This window comes from Protomyctophum parallelum (assembly GCF_964188405.1).
Source record: "Protomyctophum parallelum genome assembly, chromosome: 5".
Classification (NCBI taxonomy): domain Eukaryota; kingdom Metazoa; phylum Chordata; class Actinopteri; order Myctophiformes; family Myctophidae; genus Protomyctophum; species Protomyctophum parallelum.
Window position 1 is genome coordinate 26,872,585 of NC_139702.1, and position 25,232 is coordinate 26,897,816.

The window sequence follows — 25,232 nt, forward strand, 5'->3', positions numbered from 1 at the left end:
GTGCGTGTCTGTCTGTGTGTGTGTGTCTTCTCTTCTGAAGCGCATACAGACACACACGTGCGCTAGGTTTTCATCAGTGGCTGTTCTGAAATGTCCTCGGGCGTCTTCTCTCCCTCCCGAGACTTTTTCCTCTTCTTGTGACCTGTTTGGGGACAAAGAGGTTGGTGTCGGATTCTGACCTGAGATCAGATTCTAAAAATGTTCTTCTACATCCCGACAGTTTTCTGAAAAAGCCTATGTTTCTATGTCAGTCGTTCTTGGATTTTTCAAAAACAGCAGACCTACAAGCTCGTAGCGCGCCACTCGGTGGCGTGCTACGAGCTTGTAGATCTGCTATTTTTCAATAGCTAAAGCATAGCATAATGCTAACACCAAAAGAGGTTCCCGCCCAAAATGGGTTAAAGGACGACTTCACCCATTTTCAACTTCCCTTCATATAATTGGTCCTCACTAATGCTAATCATGATGATAGGGTAAAAATGTTGCGTTTGTGTCCTCAGAGGAGGGCTGTGACCTGTGTGGACGGTTCAGAACACGCCTACCAGTGACATCATCGTTAGGCGGGTTTTTTTTCTTTTCAAACATTGCATTAACGCCAGAACAATGGCTTCTATTATGCCCACTTTGCAGGAATAGAAAGCCTGCCGTTTCCATTAGCTTGGATTCCCCATCGATGATGTCACTGGTAGGTGGGTTTCTGAAGTGTCCACACAGTCCTCCGCTGAGACACACACAGACCTCTGTAGATTACATGTTTTACCTTGATGCGTTATATTTTCTTTTGTGTGTTTGTTGTTGCATTTTATTTTATAGTTATAGTTATATTTAGTTATATTTTATTTCTGTTTTTTGTGCAGTCTGTGTTTTTATTTCTTTACTGCACAGTTGCCCCCCTTTGCCAACTTGTAGATTTATGTACTGTTCTTTATGAACTTTTAATCTTTTAAACCAATGACCTCTTCCTTCAGGAAAGGATTCCATATAAGCCTTCTGGCTTCTTCCCTTCCTTGCATTGTATTTTTGTTTCTTTGATATGTTATTGTCTATTTTTTGTACCACATGCTAAATAAATAAACCTAAAACCTAAACAACATACTGCATCGTTTGTTCTGTTTGTTTTAAAAGGAAAGTGGGCAGTCCACTACTTATTTGGTTTTTCTAACAAACACAAAGCTGTGCATGGGAGGGTCTAGGGCCTCTCGGAAACTGTTATTGGTTATACTATTCGGTTATTGTGATTATACAATCATGAGAACTGCCAATTCAACAGTATTATATAACATTGATATATAATTTATACTGTATATATTAGGCAAAAGGGAAGCGGGCCTAATCTCTCTCTCTCTTTGTGACAACAGAGACTGTGAGATGCCTTGAGGGGAGGCCGTCCTGCTGCCAAATGTGTGTGTGTGTGTGTGTGTGTGTGTGACTTTGAGTGCAAATGTTTGTGAATGGAAGCCAACAGACCTGGTATTTCTTTTTGCCATGGGGGGGGGGGGGAAGAGAGAGAGAGAGAGAGAGAGAGAGAGAGAGAGAGAGAGGAGAGAGAGAGAGAGAGAGGAGAGTGAGAGAGAGAGAGAGAGAGAGAGAGAGAGAGAGAGAGGAGAGAGAGAGAGAGAGAGAGAGAGAGAGAGAGAGAGAGAGAGAGAGAGAGAGGGTTCAGTGAATGAGTGGTTGCCAGGATACAGCTTTTCATACGCAGCTCTCAGAAAACTCACACTGATGCCTTTAATGTGGTCCTCAGAAGAAATGGTTGTTTTGTTGTTTTTTTAATTTGGGGTGTTATAATTGGGCAGTGATTCAGGTCGGTTTTAGGGTTAGGCATTTAAATGTTAGAATTGGGGGTTGGGGTTAGAATTAAGCCTGATCTACACTGCCAATGTACTATACTAGCTGATAATGTTCAATATTCTTGGCATTAGGGTTATGATTAAAAATGGTAAACACGTGAGTGAGTGAGTGAGTGTGTGTGTGTGTGTGTGTGTTTGTCTGTGTGTGTGCGCCTGCGTGCGTGCACGACTCACTGATTTTGAGCAGTAGTTTCTTCCCAGTGTGTCCTCTGAGCCACTCAGCGACAGAGCACTGATGAAGGGAGATGTGTCTGTTTCTATGGGAACAGAAGTGTCTGAGAGAGAGAGACAGAGAGAGAGAGACAGAGAGCCTCTATTTACATTTTGTTATGTGTGCTGTTATGTAGAATAAACGTGGGTGAAGCACCACATATCTGGAACAAACTCCAGAAAACTGCAGGTCTGCTGCAGTATTTCTTTTAACCCATTTTGGACTGAGGTCGATTAAAAAAAAGTCTTCTAAATCCTAACATTTTTGAGAAAAAACCATGTTTCTATGTCAGTGGTGCTCAACCTTTTTCATGTCAAGGACCCCCAGAATTATCTCTATTGGGCCACGGACCCCCCCCATCTCAAAATATGTAGTTCCAGAGTGTAACGAAGTGGTACTCCGTTACTGATATTTTGCACATTTAAGTATTTATATTTGCACACAAAGGTACTTGAATACTGACTGCTTCTGTTCTGTCTGTTCCAGTGTGTTCGGGCAAAAGAGTCCCCAGGCTACCAGAGCACCATATATTGGTCTGGACTGGACCACAGTGAAATGGCTGGGGGGGTGTTTGAGTTATGCATTGGAGCTGCTAATGATAATGTGATATGTGGTTTATCTTGCAATAGTGGGCATAATTGATATTTACTTACCGGTGTAGTGATATAGATTTATAGGCTCATGTGATGTGGGTTATGTGGGGTTCAGAAGTGTTGCATGTTTAACTGGTAATATGGTAGAGTCTGCACTGATTGTTTCAGCTGCCTATAAAAGGCTGCCAGGGAGCACACACCCACTCAGTGTTGGATTCAGTGAGAGGGCATGGTGGAGCTGCACACCAACATGCCCCATTTGTTTGCTGCGTGCATCATGCTGTACAACTTCTTTTGGGAATAAACCACGGTGTGGCTGCCTTTTACATCCTGACTCTGTGCTCATTTCCAGCTGCTTATCGGGCAAACACTACACAGGGACCCCCCCAGAAGCCAATATTTTAGTTAAAATGTTCGCTCTGAAATATATATTAAAAGATTTGCACCACATTTTCACGACTTCAAAAATAGCAGACCTACAAGCTCGTATCGCGACACTCAGTGGCGTGCTATGAGCTTGTAGATCTGCTATACAGATCTGCTATACAGAATGCTAAAAACACCAAAAAGGGTTCCTGCCTAAAATGGGTTAAAACACAACTAAAGACCTTTCTGCTTGCCGCTGACTTTGACTGAGTTACTTTTCTTTTTTGCTTACTCTTCTGCACTGTAACTGACTGTTATGACTGTTTTTTTTTTTACTTCTTCTAAAGTCATTGTATAATTGTGTTTCCTTTGCGTACTCTGTGTGAATCACATTGAATTGCTCTGTTGGTGGAATGCCTGAAACTGCCTTGAACCATTTCATCTCTGTTGTTTGACAGCTCGACTGCCTTTTCATAAGCTGTAGGTTGGCCCGTAACAGTTCCTGCTCCACTCGTTCTTTTATTCTCCGTTTACTACTCCTAGACTCTGGGTAGTCTTTCATCCCACATTCAAGTCCTGTGTCCACCATTTAAATCAAATTTTAAAGACCCACCTTTTCTCTCTCTTTGGTATTTAGTTCAGTCTGAAGTTGGGATATTTTGTTTGTCAAGTTATTTTTTGAACGTCCTCTTGCAGATTTTTCGTTGTTTGTTTATGTTTAGTTTCTCTTAACATTTAGAATTTTACAACTCTTTGCAACATGCTTTTTATCGTTTCATTGCAATTGTATGGATTATGAATATGATTCATTATGGCAGTTTTTTTTGTTTGGTCATCTACCACGATTGGAAAGAATTTTGGGTCAACTCCTGTTTTTATTTTAATTGCTATAGTGGTTCTCCAGGGACCCCCAGGGGGGGGTCCGGCAGGGGAGAGGGGGGTCTGCTATTTTAACGTTTAAAAAATATCGAACATTTTGAATAATTTAGATTTTCTGAACATAAATATTCTCTTCTCCGGGGCCCTGGCACAAACTCTTTTCAGATGACGGTCAAATACATATCAATTTGGGGGTCTTCCTTGACATGAAAAAGGGTTGAGAACCACCGATAAATAAATAATGGTGGCTTGACTCGACTATAGACTGTAGTTTCCAGTATTCATGGCTCTTTCTCTCATTGCATTTCATGGACTTCGGTGGCCGAGCCGAGGTCTCCTTTGTTTCATTCATGATTCAGACGGAGCAGTGCTGTGAGTGTTCTCAGTGGGGGTCTTCTTACCGGTGGTGGCCTCGCTCTCAGAGCGGTCCTCTCTGATGTACGGAATCTCATCCATCCTCAGAAACACTGAGTCACTGGGACTCTTCTGGCCGTCCGACTTGCTGCCTGCCAAGAGACGCACGCACGCATGCAAGCACACACACACACACACACACACACACACACACACACACACACACACACACACACACACGTTACAGGTTTGTATTATTATACTTGTGAGGACATGAGTTATTTTAGTTTACTTTAGTTTTTCCTAGTTTATAGAAAAAGGCCGCTGCACAACTCAAAAGGTTGGTGATGAGGTGCGTAGGGGTGCATACTTAGTTTAGACTAGTCATTGGTTAGACATGGGTTAAGGTTATAGGTTTAGGTGTGCTGCCCCGTGGGAGGTTAGGTTTAGGGTGAGGGTTTGAGATAGGTTGTAGTTGTAGGACTAATGACTGGTCTAACCAATGACTAGTCTAAACCAAAAACTGTCTAAACTAAGTACTGCACCCGTTGCGTAGGACGAAAATGGATATTCGTCCTGATTTTTTTGGCATGTTTCCGACAGCATGAGTCCTTTTCTTTGTTTTTCCAAAGATACCCTTTTAGTGGTAACATAGTTTAAATTTCAGACCATAAATAATGTATAGGCTGAAACCATAGCTTATTCCTTTTACCCTTTTACAAAACAAAATAAAAACAGTCAAAATGGAAGAGTTATGAATGAGCTGAAGATAGCATATCTATTTCATTGAAATAAATGCTAGCCTGTGTCTCTGTAGCTGCCAGTGTGAACGCAGCATAAGAGGTGTCTGCCTGACGGCGACGATAATTATATTATTGAAGATGACGGATCATAACCAATTAGTATGTAAATAGAACAAACCCCCCTTGCTATGAGGAGGACATACACTGCCCCGTTTTTCCTTCCTTTATTCCCCTCTTTGTATTTCTTAATGACATGTAATAATGTGTTAACATTTTATGCTCTGTTGATTAATTGAATACATAGGACCACAATCAGTGGTGGAAAAAGTACAATTATTATTATTAATTATTTTGGACGGGAACGCCTTTTGGGGTTTTTACCTTTCAAGACAGGAAACCCATTTTTGGGTTCTTGTTGCTACAGTACAGTATATAACAATATATTTATTTTAAATGTTTGAATAAATATTTTTATATTAATAGGTTTTCAGAAAAACATATCAATACTGCAATGTAGAAGTACTTGACTTTTGTAAGTAATTGACTTGAGTAAAAAGTACTAAATTATTGGTACCATCATGTAAGTAAATAAATGTAGATAAATGTAGTACCAAGAAAGTACTCAATTTGCAGAGCGTCCCCTAAATAACAGCGGCACCGGGCAACTCACGGACGATGCAGTTCTTCTCGTTGAGCAGCGACGTGCTGTGAGGAACGCTGGACTGCTGGCCTCGGGTTCGGGCCGAGGCGGGCCGGCCCATGTGGTAGTCCCTGGGGGGCATGAGGGTCCCGTTGTACTCCGGTGCCGGGGGGTCCGGCGTGGGCGTGTTCCCCTCGGCGGGACGTCCCTCCGCGTCGGGGGTCTGGGGAGAGCTGTCCATGCGGGTGGCCGTCAGCGCGTTCTGGTAGTGGCTCCGTGTGATCTGGAAAACGCGGAGGAAGGAACCGATGATTATTATTATTATTACTCCTGAATGCAGTGTCTGGTACTGGGAGTCTGGTGCAACACACAGGTCCTGGGCCTGTTGAGAGCAGGAGTGGACCTGGTGAGACGTAGGAGGGGCCCGGACAGGAGTCAACCCACAGAGCCTAGTCCTTCCACGTGCCAGATTTTGGTTCTCCCAGTACCGGCAGAGTAGTTCCGGAGCAACGGATTGTGTGGCCTTGCTCATTCCCTGATGGACTGATTGAGGGTAGCTACTGGGACGTAAGTCGAGATTTGATCAACCCCGGCTGGGTCGCCTGAGTGAGGGGTATGATGTTGGAAGACCCGAAACCCCGTTGACCTCAGGAAACATCACTGAAGATACGTCCCATGTGCATCCATGCGATGTATTTCTTATTTATTTATGGCTTCCTTCTGACTACATTTGAGACATTTCCGTTGCTCTTATGAAAATGGAAGTTGAACCAACTGAGCTACTGAGATACTTTGATTTGATCAGCTGTTGTGGGGCTTATATTTGAAAATACAGGTATATATTAGTTTATGGTTCGTCTTACTACTTACCTTTTATTAGCATTATACCATCTCCCTAGTCCCTAATGACCTCTTTTGCTACATCAAATCCTCCCCTTACACTTAAGTTTCATCTACATTTCATCTACACAAGTCTCATTATAATTAAACCCGTCCCTAACCCTATAAGTCTAGCATCGGTACCAGGCTTTCATTTTTGTTGGTGCAAAAATTTAAAGCCTGGAGGAACGCATTGGCCGCTCTGGTCTAAAAGTGGGAGTCAACCCTTCCGGGTGGGCGTCGCTCCAAATGATGTGACGTAGCGCTGCACTAGGGGGGAGAGGAGGGGCCGGGGGTGACGGACAGATCGATGAGATCCAATCAGGGCGTGCGCAAATCTCAGCCGCGACCCGCCCCTCTAGACCAGAAACCTAACACGTTAGTTCAGGCTACTATAAGTCTAACCTCACACTAACCTAATGGTCGTAATAATGTGATGTCGTGAGAAAACCGCATGTACAGTACATGTGGAGTTATATATCTCTGCTGCTCAAAAATGTTTCAGGATTGAAAAAAAAATTAAGAGGTTAAGAGGTTTGTGCTTTTTGATACTTTTCATTGGTTCAATATTTTAACCAACACACATTTTCGTCCTAACGAATGGATGATGTATGATGATAAGCGCCCCTCACTTCACACAGGTGTGATTTTTAACACTTTCCATTGGTTCAATATGTTTTTTTTTACCAATACATACAGTAGATGTAAAGGATGTTCAATATCATTGATTTATTAAATCTAAAACCTCAAAAATGGAGTTGGGTGGTTTCTTCCAGACAGCAACGATATACTGTAGCCTATATATATATATATATATATATATTATATATAGTGCATAGCGTATTTGACAAAATCATCTTGCAATGATTTTTAAACGACACTAAATGAAACATGTTTTATTTCAGCATGGTCGAAAGTAGAGGGCATCAACAAAAATATATAGCTGTAGCTGATTCTAGCCCTTAAGCGGGTACATTTTGAGTATGTAAGCAAAACAACTATGCTTGTGTGTGAAACGGGATCAATACAATATCCAAGTCCACGAGGAGATTTATGTGTGGGAAAAACTGTCTCCGTCAGATTCATTTCCAGGTACCACAGTCACAGAGCAGTCAATGGAACCTGTTCACAGCGGATGTCATTGTCTAATGGTCTTCGCTCTTATCATGTGTGTCTGCATTCTTCTGTCCTGTTGAGCTATTGCAGCAAGGTCATTTTTTAACAATACAGTCTTGTGTGTACGTATGAGAAGTCCTCGCAACTCTTGAAATCATACCAGCCCCCCTGACGCCCCCCAACAGACACAGACACTCCCATGTGTCAAAACAATCATGCTCCCCATGCTTGCTTCCAGTGTTCTCACAATTTTTAATTCCAAGGACCTCCATAACTCTCATTGTGTCAAAATGCGGTTCCATTTGTACACTCTTAAGAGTTACAGACCTGTACAGGTCCATTTGGAACGCACTGGCAGATATAAAGCTACACCGCATGTTTGTAGCATTGTATCTTTGTAGCTGAAGTTGAAACCAGCTCAACTTTCTTTTTTGTAACTGCTTTTTGTCTCTTCATGTCGCTTGGCTTCCATTGAATGGTATAGCCTATGTCTTTGTAGCTGCCAGTGTGAACACGGCATGAGGGTCCCTGGACCCTTTGGAACCACTGAACTAGACCTTTTCTCTTCCTCGAGAAATAAAAACGCATGTGGTTTCCGAGGCTAAACTAGACCCTGAACCCAGAGTGATGTGTTCATTCATCTATAATATTGATGGTGGGTTCCTACATAGCCTATAATACATTTGGGGGTCATTGACATTAACCCATTCTGACCTGAGATTAGATTCTAAAAATGTCTGTTTGAAAATGACAGTTTTCTGAAAAAGCTATGTTTCTATGTCAGTCGTTCTTCGATTTTTTTCAAAAATAGCTAAAGCATAACATAATGCTAACACCAAAAGGGGTTCCCGCCTAAAATGGGTTAAAACGTCTGAGAACCCCTGACCTAAACTAATTTAAATTCTCTTTTCGGTGGTACAGTCACAGTGTGTGTGTTCGCGGTACGGTCTACGGAAGCGTGGACCCCTGCAGACAAAAAGCACAGCTGCAGCTGAGTGCTATACTGTTGTGACCCTTTACCTTGATGACCTGCACGTGCGTCAGTTGTCTCACGGAGTAGTCAGGCAGGTAGACGTTGGCCCCTCCTCCTCCGTTGAGTTGGTTCATGCTACCTCCGCACAGCATGGATTCAGAGCGGTCCAGACCACTGCTGCGAGAGGGGGATCTATGAACTGGAAGAAACCGTTAGGATCATGAGGAGATCAGGAAAGGTGTTTTTTTTTTTTTTACATCTCGCCTGGAAGATTAATAGTTGTTGCTGTCCGTTTTTTTCTTAAATTAAAGCCACACAAAAACATCCAAAGTAGCAGATCTGCAAGCTCGAAACGTGGTTGCCGTTTGCCGATCTTTCGCTGTTTTTGGATTTGAATCCTGAAAAGTAACAGTTTCCACCCGACAAGACAATATACATATTCACGATATAAATATATTATATATATAATATATATTATAGTTTGTTTTATATCGCAGTTCAATGCCTGTTCAGAAGGCATTGTACATATTGTCAAAGTAATTAGTAAAGTAGCAAACGTTGAAGAGGACACTGGAGCAGCTCGGACAATAAGCCTCTTTATGAACCAGTTATGAATCAATGTATAGGGCTATACTTAGCACCTTTATTAATAACGAGGCTTATTATGAAATGAAGAGGCTTATTAACTAAGAGCTTATTAAGCTTATTAACGTATATATACACACCTGTGGGCATAATTGCTGGCACACCATAGTAGGCAAACGCTCCATTCTCGAACCTCAAGGCCTCCTTACCGAACTCCACCTCCACTCGACCCTGAAGCAGAAGCAGATTTTTATAAACTAGCTATAATTCTATTTTGTTTTTACTTGTATCTAATAAGAACCATGCAATAATTAGGACATATGACACAATAACGATGAGAAGTAGTAAATGTTTGGCGCTTATCTCATTCTGTGCGGTCTAACAATGGATAACTTTTAACCACTAAATGCATACTTAATCATATGATGGGTCTCACGTTGAACATAGTGAGCCACTCTACAAGCTATATATATATAGGAACTTGGTATTCCTATTAGTACCTGCAGGACTAGGATGAAGTAATCCACTGGCTTGTTGCGTTGGTAGAGGAAGTGCTGTGGAGCCCGTTTGTTCTTGTCGTCATACTTCAGATCCTGCACCACGCTGGGATGTTTGATCAGACGCAGTAGGATCTTCTCTGACAGGTGGGCTGGTTTGAAGGGCTCCACCTCTGAGCGAGACAGAGAGATATAACCCATTTACTGTGGGCCTTGACCTCAAAATAAATAAATAAAATCTTCTAAATCCTCACGATTAAAAAAAAATAGCAGATCTACAAGCTCATAGCGCGCCACTCGTAGATCTGCTATTTTTCAATAGCTAAATTACAACATAATAAAAACCAAAAGGGGTTCCTGCCCCAAAATGGGATAATATGGAGGGATGAATGAAGTGATCACATGCTCTTGGGTGGTGGGTTTGGGTGGAGACTGGAGTTGGTATAAGTTCTATTTCAGGGGCTCTCAAACAGTTTCATACCAAGGGACTCCCTACTTGATTTTTGTGGCAGGGAAGCCCCATATGGAGGAGAAGATTTGTCTAAGATTTGTCAAAATGTTTCAAAAATAGCAGCTCACATTGTATTAGTATTTTGGGAATAGTTAAAATATTAAGTGGGGCTTTAACCCTGCTTAAGACCCAGCGTTGCTTTTCGGTAACATTCTTATTTTAATTAATTACTTAATTATTTTTATTTTTTTCCGTTCTTTTTTCACCAGTCATCAGTGATGTTCATTGCAATGCGATTGCAATGCCATTGGTCATGATATTTGCATATAAATACCCCCCACAGAGGCTGAAATTCACACAAATTAAAAATGTCTGGACAATTTTTAACCTATGACTTTTGACCTTTAACCCTAATAAAAGTAAGTAAAATAATTGTAATATATGTTTTTTTGTGATCATTAGAATGTCTAGAACATGTTTTATTCATTATTGTGAAAGATATCCCCCAAATGTAAATTATTAATTTATTATATTATTATATAATTATTATAACATTTTCATCAAACTTATTTTTTTAATTTTTGTACATATTTTTTAACCTACTGTAAGTCCCAGTAGTACAAAATAGTAGTAAGGTTGAAATCTCTTTTTTGCAAGTAGAAATATATCCGGGTCTTACAGGGTTGTTTTTTTCTGGGGATCCCCGGGACTGCTCTATATTATAAATAATTTAAAATGGAACAAAGCAAGTCTCCCACTCTGCAAACCAACCGTGCCAATAGAGCTGAGCCAAGATTGGCAGAGTTGGTCTTCTCTGGGGCACTACACTTCATTTTCTTTTATAAACCACGCTTGGTTTGGCCAAATCTATAAGAACAGTCGCACACTCACGCACACACACACGGTAGTAGATAATGATATACCTGTGGAGAGGAAGCGATGCGTGGCTAGCAGCAGCTGGGGAGAGATCTTCAGTTCGTTATCTGCCAGTTTGAAGATAGAGAAGTCCTGGTGCTTCCCCTCGTGGTGGGAGACACGCCGCTTGCTACGGTTATCAGCTGGATACACACACACACACACATTTTTTATTTCACACACACAGATTAAAATAGGGTGCATTTTGCATCCCAAAACGCAGTGTATGGTTAAGGGACGCAATAAAACAACGACCTCTGCACTACTGTACCGTTTTTTATTCTAGTTTTTTATGCTAGCTTTTAGTTATAATAATCATTTCTTCTTCTGTTTTCTACATGAATATGATCACATTATAACCATATCAAATGAAATGGGAGTTAAATGCTGCTATTTGTAAAAATGGCAAAATATGACTCCTATAACGTCGTTGAAGTGGGACTCATAAAATGTCCCTGGGATTCATCTAAAAGACCATCCCTGCATCCCGGGACTCATTACATTGAAAACCTATTTACATCACTGCACACAGCCTTTTTGCCTTTTTGTTGAAGCCTTCCAACAACCAGTCTGTGGGTATGTCCTAGGGCCAAATGAACCAATAGTCTGCACCTATAAACTAGCTCTGAGGTGGTTTGTATAGGAGTGGTTGGTACACACGCACGCACGCACGCGCGCGCGCGCGCACGCACGCACGCACGCACGCACGCACGCACGCACGCACACACACACACACACACACACACACACACACACACACACACACACACACACACACACACACACACACACACACCCATACATGTGCAGAGTCTGCATACTCTTAAAATGATATTGGATTTTAGATTTGTGTTTTTGGTTATTAGATTTTTAGATACCGGTAGGCAATTGGCATGTTTTAGATTGTCTTTTTTGAATGGCACCTGTCTTTTTAAACCTATGATAAAAATGCTGAGAGCTGAATTAAACATAAAACAATGAACATACTGTAGAAGTCGGTCTCGTCCAGAATCTCCGACTTGATGATCTCCTCGATGACGTCCTCCAGGGTGACGATGCCCATCACCTCGTAGAAGGGGTCTCCCTCCCCCTCGTTGTTCACACGCTGCACGATGGCCAGGTGGGACTTCCCTGTGTGGGACCACCCAACAGTTACTACACACACACACACACACACACACACACACATATATTCTCACACACACATTGTGTGCAGTCGTACAGGTACATGTTATTGCTGTCGGGCATAAACCTCTTATCCGATACTCATAAGGTTTTTGTCAGGTTCTTGAAAAGCACCTGGACTACATTTGCAGCCACGACAGTAAAGACGACTTTAGTGTGGCGACTTTAGTGACGACCTAGTCATGATTGGCTGCCTCCCAGCGACCTTTACTAAAGCCAATGATAGTCTGAGCGACATAAAAAATCCATACTCTGAACACCGCAACGCGGAGCGAGTAGCAACAGAAGCTAGTGTTTTGAGCTAACAGGAGCTAGAGAACAACCATAACAAAACACAGTGAGCAAACCCAACAAAGGCGCTATACGAGAGCTTGTTACACCTGGCAATTATGACTGAGAACCATTCTTGTTTTTTGTTGTTGTAAATGAACGTCCTGCTTGATCGACTTACAGCGCCACACAAAAGCATCAAAATATATGGTTATGGCCGAGTCATAGTGACGGAGTGGCCCGCGGGTCTGCCCTCCCATTAGACAGTTTAGAGTTTTAGTCAGTGGTGTAGTCATTAATGCATGTCTCCGTCTTTAAAATCAGGTCAGATGGTCAGAGACTACAGAGCACACTCATTGAACACAGCGTTTCAATGGATCGTTGAGCATTTTGGACAAACACATTCCTATAGCATAGGGAGTCTCTTTTGCACGCCTATACACTACTTAGGACGTCATTATTTAGTAATACTTTTCATTTTCAATATGTTCTCTTCCATTTACTGACTTGTTGGAAAAGTGTTTTTGTTTTACTTTCATTGTGTACTCGTATTTTTAATACTGTAACTGGAAGTATAACTGATTGGCGTAGCTCCACAATTGGACCTTGCTATACACACACACACACACACACACACACACACACACACACACACACACACACACACACACACACACACACACACACACACACACACACACACACACACACACACACACACACACACACAGTCACACACACTCATAGCATATGTCTGTCCATCTGTTCATTCAGACACCCGATGAAGCTTACCCAAACATTGTTTTCTGTTCAATACATTTCTGCTGTACAAGTCAAGTGCATACAGTAGTGCGGGATATCTCTTCCTTCAGCACATTTCCTATAATGTGCTGCATTTCAATGAAATGCAATTAATTGACAAGGTGACAAGTATAATCCTCGTAGCACTGCCTGCTGCAAAACAACTCATACTGTATTCTGCTTCAGAATTTACAGAGGGAAAAAAAACCTGCGCAGAGATATTTGTGAAACAAAAGCATTTTGGACACGCCGTCCTGGCTGGGGGCAGGATAACAATGCACTCTAGTCCAAATGTAAGAGAGATGTCACCGAAGGAAGATGGCACGGTATACGCTTTAGGGAGGATACGGGCTGTGTGTGTGCAGTGCACATGCGCACATGTACCGTATGTGTGCGTGTGTGTGTGTGTGTGTGTGTGTGTGTGTGCAGACGTCAGACAGAAAGGTGGGGGGAGGCTGCAGACTGCAGCTGGTGTCTATTATTCATCATTCGTTCATTACATAACTCACAGTCGATGCTTCACACATGCATACACGCGGCGCGCATGTACACAGTACACGCATGCCGTACACGCACGCACGCACGCACGCACGCACGCACGCACGCACGCACGCACGCACACACACACACACACACACACACACACACACACACACACACACACACACACACACACACACACACACACACACACACACGCACACACAAAGGATCCTTGTCCCTCTGGCCACAGCCCCCCCCCCCCCCCCCAAATTGCTTTCTCTGCTGCCCACTCTGACTGCCAACTACTACCTCACTAACACTTTACTGCACGCACGCACACACACACACACACACACACACACACACACACACACACACACACACACAAACACACACACGCTGACAGACACTATTCTGGCAGTGCTGTGGATATGGCTAAATGGGTCACTCTTCGCTATAGTACACAGGGAGGGGGAAGAGAGAAGCATTAACCACTTCAACCTGCCATCCTTCTTGGGCATGTCATTACAGGTGACATAGAAAAAAAAACAACAGCCGATCTATAAGCTCATGACACGTGGCACGTTCGCTAAATGCGAACATTGTAAATTGTTGGAATTGCTCCACAGCCTGTCACTAATACACTGAAATATGGTTATTAGATTATTTGAATGCAATGAGGGTTCAACAAATGCTCTACTATTGCCATTCATGACAAGCTCTCGCTAAAAACCCTTAAACACCATCACTATGGATGTTTGCTGTTATCTTTGATACAGTAGGCGATAGGATTAGATATTTTTTCTGTATACACACACACGCACACACACACACACACACACACACACACACACACACACACACACATACACACACACACACACACACACACACACACACACACACACACACACACACACACACACACACACACACACACACACACACACACACACACACACACGGAGGGATTATTATCAGGAAACTCACTAAACATGAGTTCTGCGGTTCTGTTGTTGAACTTTTCCATGTACCAGCAGTCTGCAGCTCGCTACTGTACGAAAGGAAGGACGTGGTACCACTTTAAACACAGTCAGTCTGACTCAGTCAGTATAATTCTGTATCAATCAAGTATCAACACCTGTGAAGGGCTATGTACCCGGCATTGGTCTGACTGCGTCGAGACCTTGTAGTGATGACGAATATGAACATGAGTGTTAATTTAGTTACTCTCTGATTGGACATAAAACGTCTACCGTGTGTATTGTGAACACAGGCCAGATGGCAGTGGATATTTGATGCTGTATGTATGGTGACAAGGACAGAGGAAAGGAGGAGAGGCACACACGGTACAGTACAAGCGGACAGAAGGAGGTTCCCAAACATAATGGGGTTGTTGTTGTTGTAACCCATTTTGGTGCCGCAGACCTGGTATTCTGGGTGGCAAAGTAGAGCAGTGGTTCTCAAACTATTTCCTGTCGAGGACCTACACGTTTATTATGTGTAGGTCCGACACAATGTATTGGCTGCGGAACCCCAGGTCTCGGAAATAAAGATTTTTTGTATTCTTTATTTACGATATCATGAACCATCCAGACCTCTCGGGTCATCTGGCAAAAGGTCTGCTTTCTGCCCCTACAACCAAAAATAGACGTGGGTGAAGCAGCATTTAGCTTTCATGCATCACATACCTGGAAAACACTCCCAGAAAACTGCAGGTCTGCTGCCAATCTTATTTCTTTTCAAACACAACTAAAGACTGTTGCAGTTTGCTGCTGCCATTGATTGAGTTATTCTCCCCCACTGCACTGTAACTGTATCTATACATTTTTACTTGTTTTGTTTCAGGCAACCTAATGTCATCTTATACTTTTTATTATTGTGTTTTCCTTGCTTAATGTTTACGTTTAAACAAAAAGAAAGCACATTGAATTGTCTTGAACGGCCCTCACACTGTTTTCATTCATGTTTGAATCAATCAAAGCCGTAAGCATGAACAGGTGGGGGAAAGGAAGAGAAGGATTCAGGAAATGTGTTGAGAAGGAGAACGAGAAAAGGAGAAGTATATGGAGAGGAAGGTGGGGAATGAAACAAAAGAGGGAGACAGGGCTAAGAATGGAGGTGGCGAGAGCGAGAGAGAGAGAGAGAGCGAGGGAGAGGGAGGGAAGGGGAAGGGAGGCAGAAGAGGGGCCATTGTAAGAAACATCCTCCTTATATTTTTTACTGAGCTAAGCATTCAAAGTGTGTGTGTGCGTGCGTGCGTGTGTGCGCGTGTGTGTGCGTGCGTGCGTGCGTGTGTGAAGGAGTGAAGTAAGGGAAGGAGACACAGAGAGAGAGGCAGAGCTCACAGCTCAGCCCATGTGAAGGTGTCCTCTAGTGTTTACCTTCCTGTCTCCATGTCCTCACTCAGTGCAGACCCTGCAGACTACAGAACGCTGACTCTGCCTCTGCTCTCTGCACAACACCCAGCCGGGGTATGTCTGGTCTGTGATTGGCCGCTGGGAACCCCACCTCTTTTAACCCTTTTGAGTATTGGTTCTCAAAGTAGGGTCCAAGGACCCCCGGAGGGGTCCTTCGGAGGGGGTTCCAGGGGGTCCGCCCAAAAAAAGGTTGCAGCCTAAAAAGGTTCAGAACCAACCGCACTACATTATACTACTAGGCTATATATACGTCTGGGCAGACATAAAACTGCAGCTGGCTGGGGAAGGCATACAACGGTATTTCTAGTTTATTCAGGGCAGGTTAGATGAGATTGCACTGTGCTCTTCAGTAAGTGCCACGTGCTCATACTTGATATGAACACATTAATGCCTTGAACTAAAGCATATTCGATGCCTTCGAGTTACTTGCTCAACGGCACCCTGACAGTGGTGCTGAGGAAAAGCAACTTTTTGAGTAACAAACAACAAAGGAAAAAGGTTAAAAGGATCCCTGGCTGAAAAGACTTATATGCCTTAATACATTATACTTAATTAAAAACACCTTTAATATGTTGAAATATGAAATATGAAATTGTTCATCTTTCACTCAATAGTAAGTAGAAAACTCCTCTCGCCAGTTGATGATGTCATTTGCCCATGTGTGGTCCAGTCGTATGGATTGTGCCAATAAAAATTGTTATGTGTTAGAAATAACACTCATGTGAAGTGAGGGGCGCTCTCATCTCATCATAGATCATCATACATCACATTCCATGCTCAGCCAATCAAATCATCACAAATGTCATTCCGGCCAATCACTTTTGGCGTCTTCACTTTTCTGCCCTCACTTTTCTCCTCAATATTATATGTACTTTGCTCAGCCAATCAAATCATCGCTATAGGGTGATCAGCCAATCAAATCATTGTGTTTGTGTTCACGCAAACAGAAAAAGCTGGGCATAGGAGGGGCTAGTGCCCCTCAAAACATATTTAAAAATATAGTTTTGATGCTCATATGAACCTTAGGAAGGCGCGCCACGCCCTCCTATACTCAGCTTTTAGGGTTTGTGTGAACACAAACACAATGATTTGATTGGCTGATCACCCTATAGCGATGATTTGATTAGCTGAGCAAAGTACATATTGAGGATAAAAGTGAGGGCAGAAAAGTGAAGACGCCAAAAGTGATTGGCCAGAATGACATTTGTGATTATTTGATTGGCTGAGCATGGAATGTGATGTATGGTGATGAGAGCGCCACTCACTTCAGACACGTGTGATTTATTTTATTTATAGCACATGGATTCCATAAATTCCACAGGCTGGACACACACATGGACTGATGGACATATGACATCGTCAACTTGCAATGGGAGCGGCTTATATTCAGTGAATTGAAAAACATAAATACAATATTTAAAGGTGTTTTTCATTTCTGTTTTTAGTTATAGAGGGCAAGTATAATGATAATGCTTTAAGGCATATAAGTCTTATTACCCAGGGATCGTTTTAAATGAGATAAAAGTAGTAAGTACAACAAATGTCGTGGTGAGGCTAGGATCTGCAGGAACAAACACTGAAGAAACAAAGAAGAGATCCAAGCTCTTTTTTTTTAGAATCAAGAGGAGAGAAAGTAAAAGTAAGAGGTCTTTATGATAGCAAAAGTGGACTGGTCTTTAAACTGGTCATCAAATAAGCCTCCTGAAAACGTTAGCAGTATTATGCTGTTGCTGTCGGGCAGAAACCTCCATAATTCAACTGTTTCTGTTATTTCCGTAAATTAACGCCCTACTACTTGATCACACTACAGCTTCACACAAAAGCGGCATCTCAAATGCATGTCTCCGTGGTAACCAACGACCGACTAATTGGGTTTATTCTGCCTCTGCCTTGTACAGGCTCAATAGAGCTGCAAGTGTAAGGCCTGACTGAGAGAGATCTAGGGCCCTAACTGAGAGAAAACTAGGAAAACTATCCATTATCAACTAACTAACCACAACAGTGGTCCTCAAAGTGGGGTCCACGAACCACCAGATGTCCCCTTTTGCGTGAGACCCTCATTTCCAAGACTTTTCAGGCGTCCCACAAATTGAGACCCTGTCCCACATTGTGACTGGCAGGCAAGCAGTGTTCAAATGCCAATATGCTAATAGATAGTCCCGTAATAGTTGGCTTTCTCAATTCCTGCAAGATGTGTTTTTAAGCATGTAAAATTAACATGAATATGATGACATATACTATGATATCAAGGCATATACTTCAGTAATAAGTTGCTAACCCCGTCCCGTCCCCCCATCCCCGTCCCACACAAGTGATACTTCTGTCCCTCAAATGAACAGGATCTGGTCACCCTAACCAAGGGTCCTTGAGGACTGGAGGCCTCCAGCTAAATTATTGATAGTAATCAATAATTGGACCCTTAAAGTCCTTGAAATCAAAACGGTTTGAGATTGAGAACCACTACTCTAAGACGACATTCACACCAGAAAGCTTTACTGCGATTAAAACGAATCCTGCTGCACATTGTCGGAAAATTTGCTTCGTTTGACAGGTGTGAAGCATCATTCGAATCCTAATGCGCATCAAAGAACCGCATTCTACTTCGACCAAAACCGGGGGTTTCGCTTCGCTTCCAAACGCACCTGATTTAGATTCGGTGCAGGTGGGAATGCAATCCGCAGCAAATAAAGGAAATTAAGCAAACAATGTGGCGGGTGAGGAGCTGACAAAGATGTCCCGTTACTGTGGATAGACGTGGTCGAATGAGGAGACTGAAGCCCTGATCGAATTGAAATGATCCAGTCCCAGACGACACATGCACATTATGAGTATAATTCTATCACCATAGATGTCACTGTTTAGGCTGGTTTATTAATGGAACACATTGATAAAGGTCCCCCCCCCCCCTGTTGGCCCAGGCCGTAGCGTAACGGTCTGGGCACCGGACTGGTAATCCAGTCGCAGTGTGCCGCGGGTTCGACTCCCGGACCCGACACGGCCTTTACTGCATGTCATCCCCCCATCTCTCTCCCGTTTCCTGTCAGCCTACTGTCTGTCCCTTCAAAAATCAATAAAAGGCGTAAGCCGCAAAAAAAATATCTTAAAAAAAAAAAAGGTCCCCCCTGCTGCGTTTCCAATTGCTGCGGATGACGGTGTGTGAAGGCAAACCACAGCAAATTAAATATGCAAGAATCCCAACTTCTCCGCCCATTCGCATCGAGTCTACCGAAGTATTAGGTGGGAATGTGACCCTACAGATGGCTATCCTCCTCCTGCAGAGTCATGCCATGAATAGGCATGAATGGCACATGGTGGTGTCACACCAGTCCCTGATGTCATCTGAGGGACTGGTGTGACACCACCATGTGCCATGTGGAGTCAGGGAACCACAGATGCAGGTCACCTCCTCTCCCTGTAGACTCTCTCTCTCTGAATATATCTCTCCACCCAGTTCTCTTTTGTTATGCTTTAGTGTTCGACTTTGTGCTTTCATTTATTTTCCACACCATGCAACATCCATCCCATTGTCATTCTCTCTATCACAGGGGTTCTCTCAACCTGTGGGTCGTGACCCCTCTGGGGGGGGGGGGGTCCTCAAATTATTAACAAAAATAAATAATAAAAATTATATATACATATATAGCAACTGAATGGCTGGAAAATGGAAATTAAGAGTTTACAATACATAGTACGTGGTGCATGCATAAACTTTCCTTAACGATTAAATCTGGTTTTCAGTATTCATTTATTATATCTTTTCTCTATTATTAAGGTTATTCTTGCAGTCAGTTTGTATTGGTTAGTGGTGGGGAGGGGGGGCAGGGCGGGGGTTGCGAGACATGGCCCAAAGCATTTCTGGGGGTCCCCAGCCAAAAACTTTTAACCTCACTGATTAACACTATATCCCACATTGTATCAGTGTTTGGTAATGATTGATTGGTTGATTGATTGATTGATTTGTTTTAAATATGCTATGCATCATCATGGGTTACATTATTACTCATTGACACATGCACAGAATTGAATCCAGTCACCTCAAACTCCTAATAAACCTTTCAGGGCTAATACTTTGAGTGAATCAATACCAGATCAGATGAATACCAATATCATCATTATGTAGGTTAGTTTTGGAACAACCCTGAAGTGAAAATCATCTTCAATTAATCTATGTACTCCTCCTGACAAATGTAGCCTATATTGGTTCAGATATTCCATTATCACATGGAACAAATGACACATGAATCAATGATGTATTCATTCAGGTGTTTGGCCTACAGTATGTATACAGTACATGCTCCGGAACAGGACGCAACAACCAACATGCAGGTTCTCAAAGTGGGGGTCCTTGGGCTGGGTCCAAAATATTCCCTTACAGGTCTGTAACTGAGCGTGTACAAATGTACACACACTCAGTCCGGAGTCCTTGAAATAAATAAAAGATCACACCCGTGTGAAGTGAGGGGCGCTCTTATCATCATACGTCATCTCACGCGGCCAATCACAATTTGCGTCCGTCACTTTTCTGTCCTCACTTTTTAACCTCAATACATGCTCAGCCAATCAAATCATTGCTTTGGGGTGCTGAGCCTATCAAATCATTATTATGCTATGAGGTACACAAAACACACAAAGCTGGGCATAAGGAGCTACTAGCGCCCCTCAAAACGTCTGAGAAGCACACACACACAGACAACGTTTTGAAGAGCCTCCCTCCCTACCTTTCTTGAACTCCTCCAGCATGGCGTCCAGCTTGGTGTCGTTGAACACGCAGTGCAGCGGGTGCTTGTAGAACTGCGTGACGGTCTTGAGCGGCGTGCAGTCGTCCGGGTCCACGAACGCCAGGTCCTTGACGAACAGGATGTCCACGATGTTGGAGCGCTCGTCGCTCTCGAACACGGGGATGCGCGTGTAGCCGCTCCGCATCACCTCCGACATGGTGTTGAAGTCCAGCACGGCGTCCAGCGCCAGCATGAAGCAGTCGCTGATCGGCGTCATCACGTTCTCCACCGTCTTGGTGCGGAGCTCCAGCGCGCCCTGCGTGGTGCGTGCAGAGGGGCAGTGTTGATTAGGACAAACATTTTGGTTGCAGTTCCGAACCAACTTTTAGGGTTCTGAAACATTTTCAGCGGAAACACTCTGGTTCAATAATATTAGGCTGGGGAAAAGAACTGAACCAGTTCAACCTCGGTGGAAATGCAGGGGCCTCAGATTATGTTTTAGTCATAGTCTTTTGATTGATTTTTCCATTTAGTTTTAGTCATATGAAATGTTTGAGGTTTTCGTCTAGTTTTAGTCGACTAAATATCATAGGATTTTAGTCGACTAAATCTATAGATGCGTCTATAGAACGACAATGTATTTGGCCAGGCCTTGGTGGCGACCTAAATGACTTATTTTACACTTGGTTGCATGCTGAAAATAGCCGATCTACGCTGCAGTGTGCTGTGAGCTTGTAGAACTGCTCTTTTTATACTCCAGCACTCCAGCATAACCAAACTAAAAAATGACTTGTCCTTTACTGTTCTACTGGATTGATCTCTTCTCCACTAGTCCCTTTGTTGACAAAAATTGTCAATATATTATTTAGTCTTTAGTCATCATAGCTTAGTTTTATTTTGTTTTTAGCCTACTTTTAGGTCTCGTCAGTGAAAAAAGGTCACAGACGAACATTTTTCCTTCATAGTTTTAGTCGACGAAATTGATTGATTAATTTAAATTTGTATTTAACAGATTGCAGAATGGGTGCAGTTCAAGGGAAGGTACAGGTCAAGGATAAAACCAGAAAAAGCACTAAGGCTTGTTTACATCAGCGTCCTCCATTTTCAATTAATCAAAACATTTAAAGACATACACAAAATCAACACAGAATCACCACCACACACACCACGCCGTACCTGGATGATGTTGAGCTCCTCCTTCACCAGGTCGTTGTAGCGGTCGGTGACGCGCAGCATCTCCAGCAGCTTCTCGCGCGTGTAGAAGTTGGAGATCTCCTGCTGCAGGAAGAGGTCCAGCAGCTTGCTGATGGGGTAGGAGATGGGGAAGGAGAGCACCATGAGCAGCCGCGTCAGCCAGATGCTCCGCGAGGCGATGGCCAGGCCGTGGCGCGACGCCACCGACTGCGGCAGGATCTCGCCGACGAAGAAGATGCCGAAGGCGCACGCCACCGTGGAGAGCCACGTCATGCCCAGGATCTGGCACGTCCACACGGCCAGCGAGGCGTTGATGAGCGCGTTGCCCAGCAGCAGCGTGCACAGCACGTAGTTGCCGTGGCGGCGCACCGACTCGATCTTGCGCGCGTGGCTCTGCTCGGCGGCCGTGCCGCTGTTCTGCAGCACCTGCAGCTCCACGGGGTCCAGCGCCAGCAGGCTGAGGTTGAGGCCGCTGAACAGCGCCGACAGGCCCAGCAGCAGCACCGACACCAGCACCTGCCCGACAAACAGTGTTCAATGTTTTCACAGCCAGATGTTGGATTTAAGTCTTTTGAATAACACACCATTTAGTAGTCCTATTTAGTCTTCTTAAATGTTTTAGTCTTAAGCCCCTAGCCACACCAAAGGGTCATCATGCAACTCCTTGGGTCCAAACAGACGGTTGGAAGGAGTCAACAGCTAAAACCGTCTCTTGACGATTTGGTGTGGTTATAGGGCTTAAATCTAGTCGTCAGCTGAATATCAAATCTTTAGTCTTTAGTCTTATAGTCTTAAAATGCAATGTTAATTTTGCCAGAGAAGATAGTCTTAGTCTTTTGAATAACACATCATTTAGTCTAGCTCTAGCCCAAACCACACCAAAGGGTCGAGACGGTTTTAGCGTTCGTCCCAGGGGTGTGATGATATGTCCTGTTGCACGTCGACCCAAGTGATTCAACTGGTTCAATTCAATGGCCCAAACAACAACAATATTGGTCGCCGATGAGTTGCATGGGGACCCAGCCCCTTTGGTTTGGTACTGCGGTTTTGGGCTTAATTCCTATAGTCTTCTGTTATTGTCTAGTCTTACTCTAGTCAACAAAATGAACACTGACCTGCAGCCACAGGTCCGGCGCCGACGAGCGCTCCACCACCGCCACCCAGAAGTCCCGCGTGCGGTAGTGCTCCCACTTGGAGCCGTCGAAGGCGCACATGGAGTAGTGCTTGATCTTCTCCCCCCTCCGGAGGTCCTTGGCGATGAGCTCCACCAGCACGGAGTTCTGGCTCGAGGCCGAGCGGAAGGAGCCCATCACCTCGATGTCCGACGTCCGGGAGTGCTTGTCCATGCACAGGTTCCTCTTCGGGTGCACCTGGCCCTCTCTCCCGGGACTCGGCTCCTCAATGAAGGCGATCCAGGGCGCGGCGTTGTTGGCGCGAGCCCCCGCCGCCGCGGCGGCCGCGGAGGACCCGGACCCGGACGCGGCGCCGGTGCGGTTGGTCTTCTGCTTGGGCGGCGACGCGGAGGAGTAGTAAACGCGCAGCATGAAGCGGGTGCCCTCGGTGGCTTTCAGCACCCCGTTCTCCACGGACAGCTCTTCGCCGGTCTCCTCCGGGCGGAAGCCGAGCATGCGGCCGCGGGCAGGCGGCGCCGCCGCCGCGAGCAGGAGGAGCAGCAGCCAGAGGGAGAGGGAGAGGGGAGCCCCCCGGCCCCGGCCCCGGGGGAGGAGGAGGAAGGACGACGACGACGACGGGGCTCCTCCGGTGCTTCGGCACCGGGCGGCCGCATCTTCCGCAGCCATGATGCGGTGTGTTTGTGTGTGCCTGTGTAGTGTGTGTGTGCCTGTGTGGCACTCGTTCACTCTCCTCCAAGCGAGCCAAAGTCACGTGAGACGGACTGTGTCGTTCTCCTCACGCGCCATCTGTGCTCGACTGTCCATCTGCTCCTTGGTTTAGGAGGGAGGGGCGAGGGGGACTGGTGATGATGATGATGATGATGATTGTAGTCTACTGAGGCTATTCTACCGTACAGCACCCTATAATGGCTGGGTAGAATAAAAAATAAAATTTATTCAATAAAAATAAAAGACAGAAGGACTTTGCTCAACTTTAAATATCTCTCGAATTATAAAATAATTCGAGAGATATTTAAAATTAAAATAAATAAAATGAAAAATGTTCCACCCACTTAATCAATCCTCTTATCTGGTCTGTTCCGAACCGCTAAATGCAAGCAAGTTACATAATATTATAGGCTATCTTGAATATAGATTATTCAATCTAGCCTATAGTGATGGTTGGTTACAGCAGACAAGCCCCAACTCGCTCCCCTTTGCGAGTTGGGGCTTGTCTGTATGTGTATGGTAACTCCCCTTTGCGAGTTGGGGCTTGTCTGTATTAAATTCAATTACGAAGATAATGTAATTATCTCCGAGAATCATTCTGATATAAGTTATTGTTATCATTACTATCTTGACTTCAGTTATTGATGAGTAATGTAGTAACTAGTTTCAGACTTTCAGTAGACTTGTGTGGCTATGTGTAGGCTACCGTCTGGCTGCTGCTTGCTTGTCCATGAATTTATCTAGGAGAAATCAATTAAGGGCACCTGGCCCCCGTAAAATCTGAATCCCCCCCACCTTTTTCCCCTCACTGTATATGTTTCTTTTCCCTTTTTACCTCCTTTATGATGAATTCCTGTTCTGTTCTTTTACTATATAGAAGTGACTATTTGTACGTCTCTAAATGTTTTGATTAATTGAACATGGTGGACCCTCTTGTAAACAAGTGTAATGCTTAATTGGGTCGTCCACTCACAGTTAACAGTCTTTGTATTGAGTTTGTGCTTGAAATGTACTGTAATTCTGCAAACTGTTAATACGTAACATATTTCAAATTAATCAATCAATCAATCCGCTACTGCAGTGACTAGCTTGTATTTCAAAACTCGTCCACTTGGGGGCAGTATTGTATAGGCAAAGCATGCTGCATATTGACTCACTCTTCAGAAGCTACTAGGGCTATTATATATATTTACCAGACAATTAACAAAGGGATGACCTTTTAACCATTCACCTGATATTACATCAATGTTATCATGATATTACATCAA

General features: G+C 43.8%; 1 protein-coding gene across 1 annotated transcript; it reads right to left on the bottom strand.

Moving 5' to 3' along the window:
• Positions 1 to 4: 4 nt before the first annotated feature.
• Positions 5 to 23,922, bottom strand: LOC310858291 (metal transporter CNNM1-like; the record flags this gene model as incomplete). Its single annotated transcript, XM_083764399.1, is given in 13 exon segments — positions 5 to 142; positions 2,025 to 2,045; positions 2,048 to 2,125; positions 4,301 to 4,405; positions 5,667 to 5,919; positions 8,652 to 8,803; positions 9,330 to 9,420; positions 9,690 to 9,859; positions 11,061 to 11,195; positions 12,040 to 12,183; positions 20,930 to 21,245; positions 22,106 to 22,639; positions 23,239 to 23,922. Coding segments are annotated over 13 exon segments (2,763 nt in total). The 3' UTR covers positions 5 to 62.
• Positions 23,923 to 25,232: the final 1,310 nt, after the last annotated feature.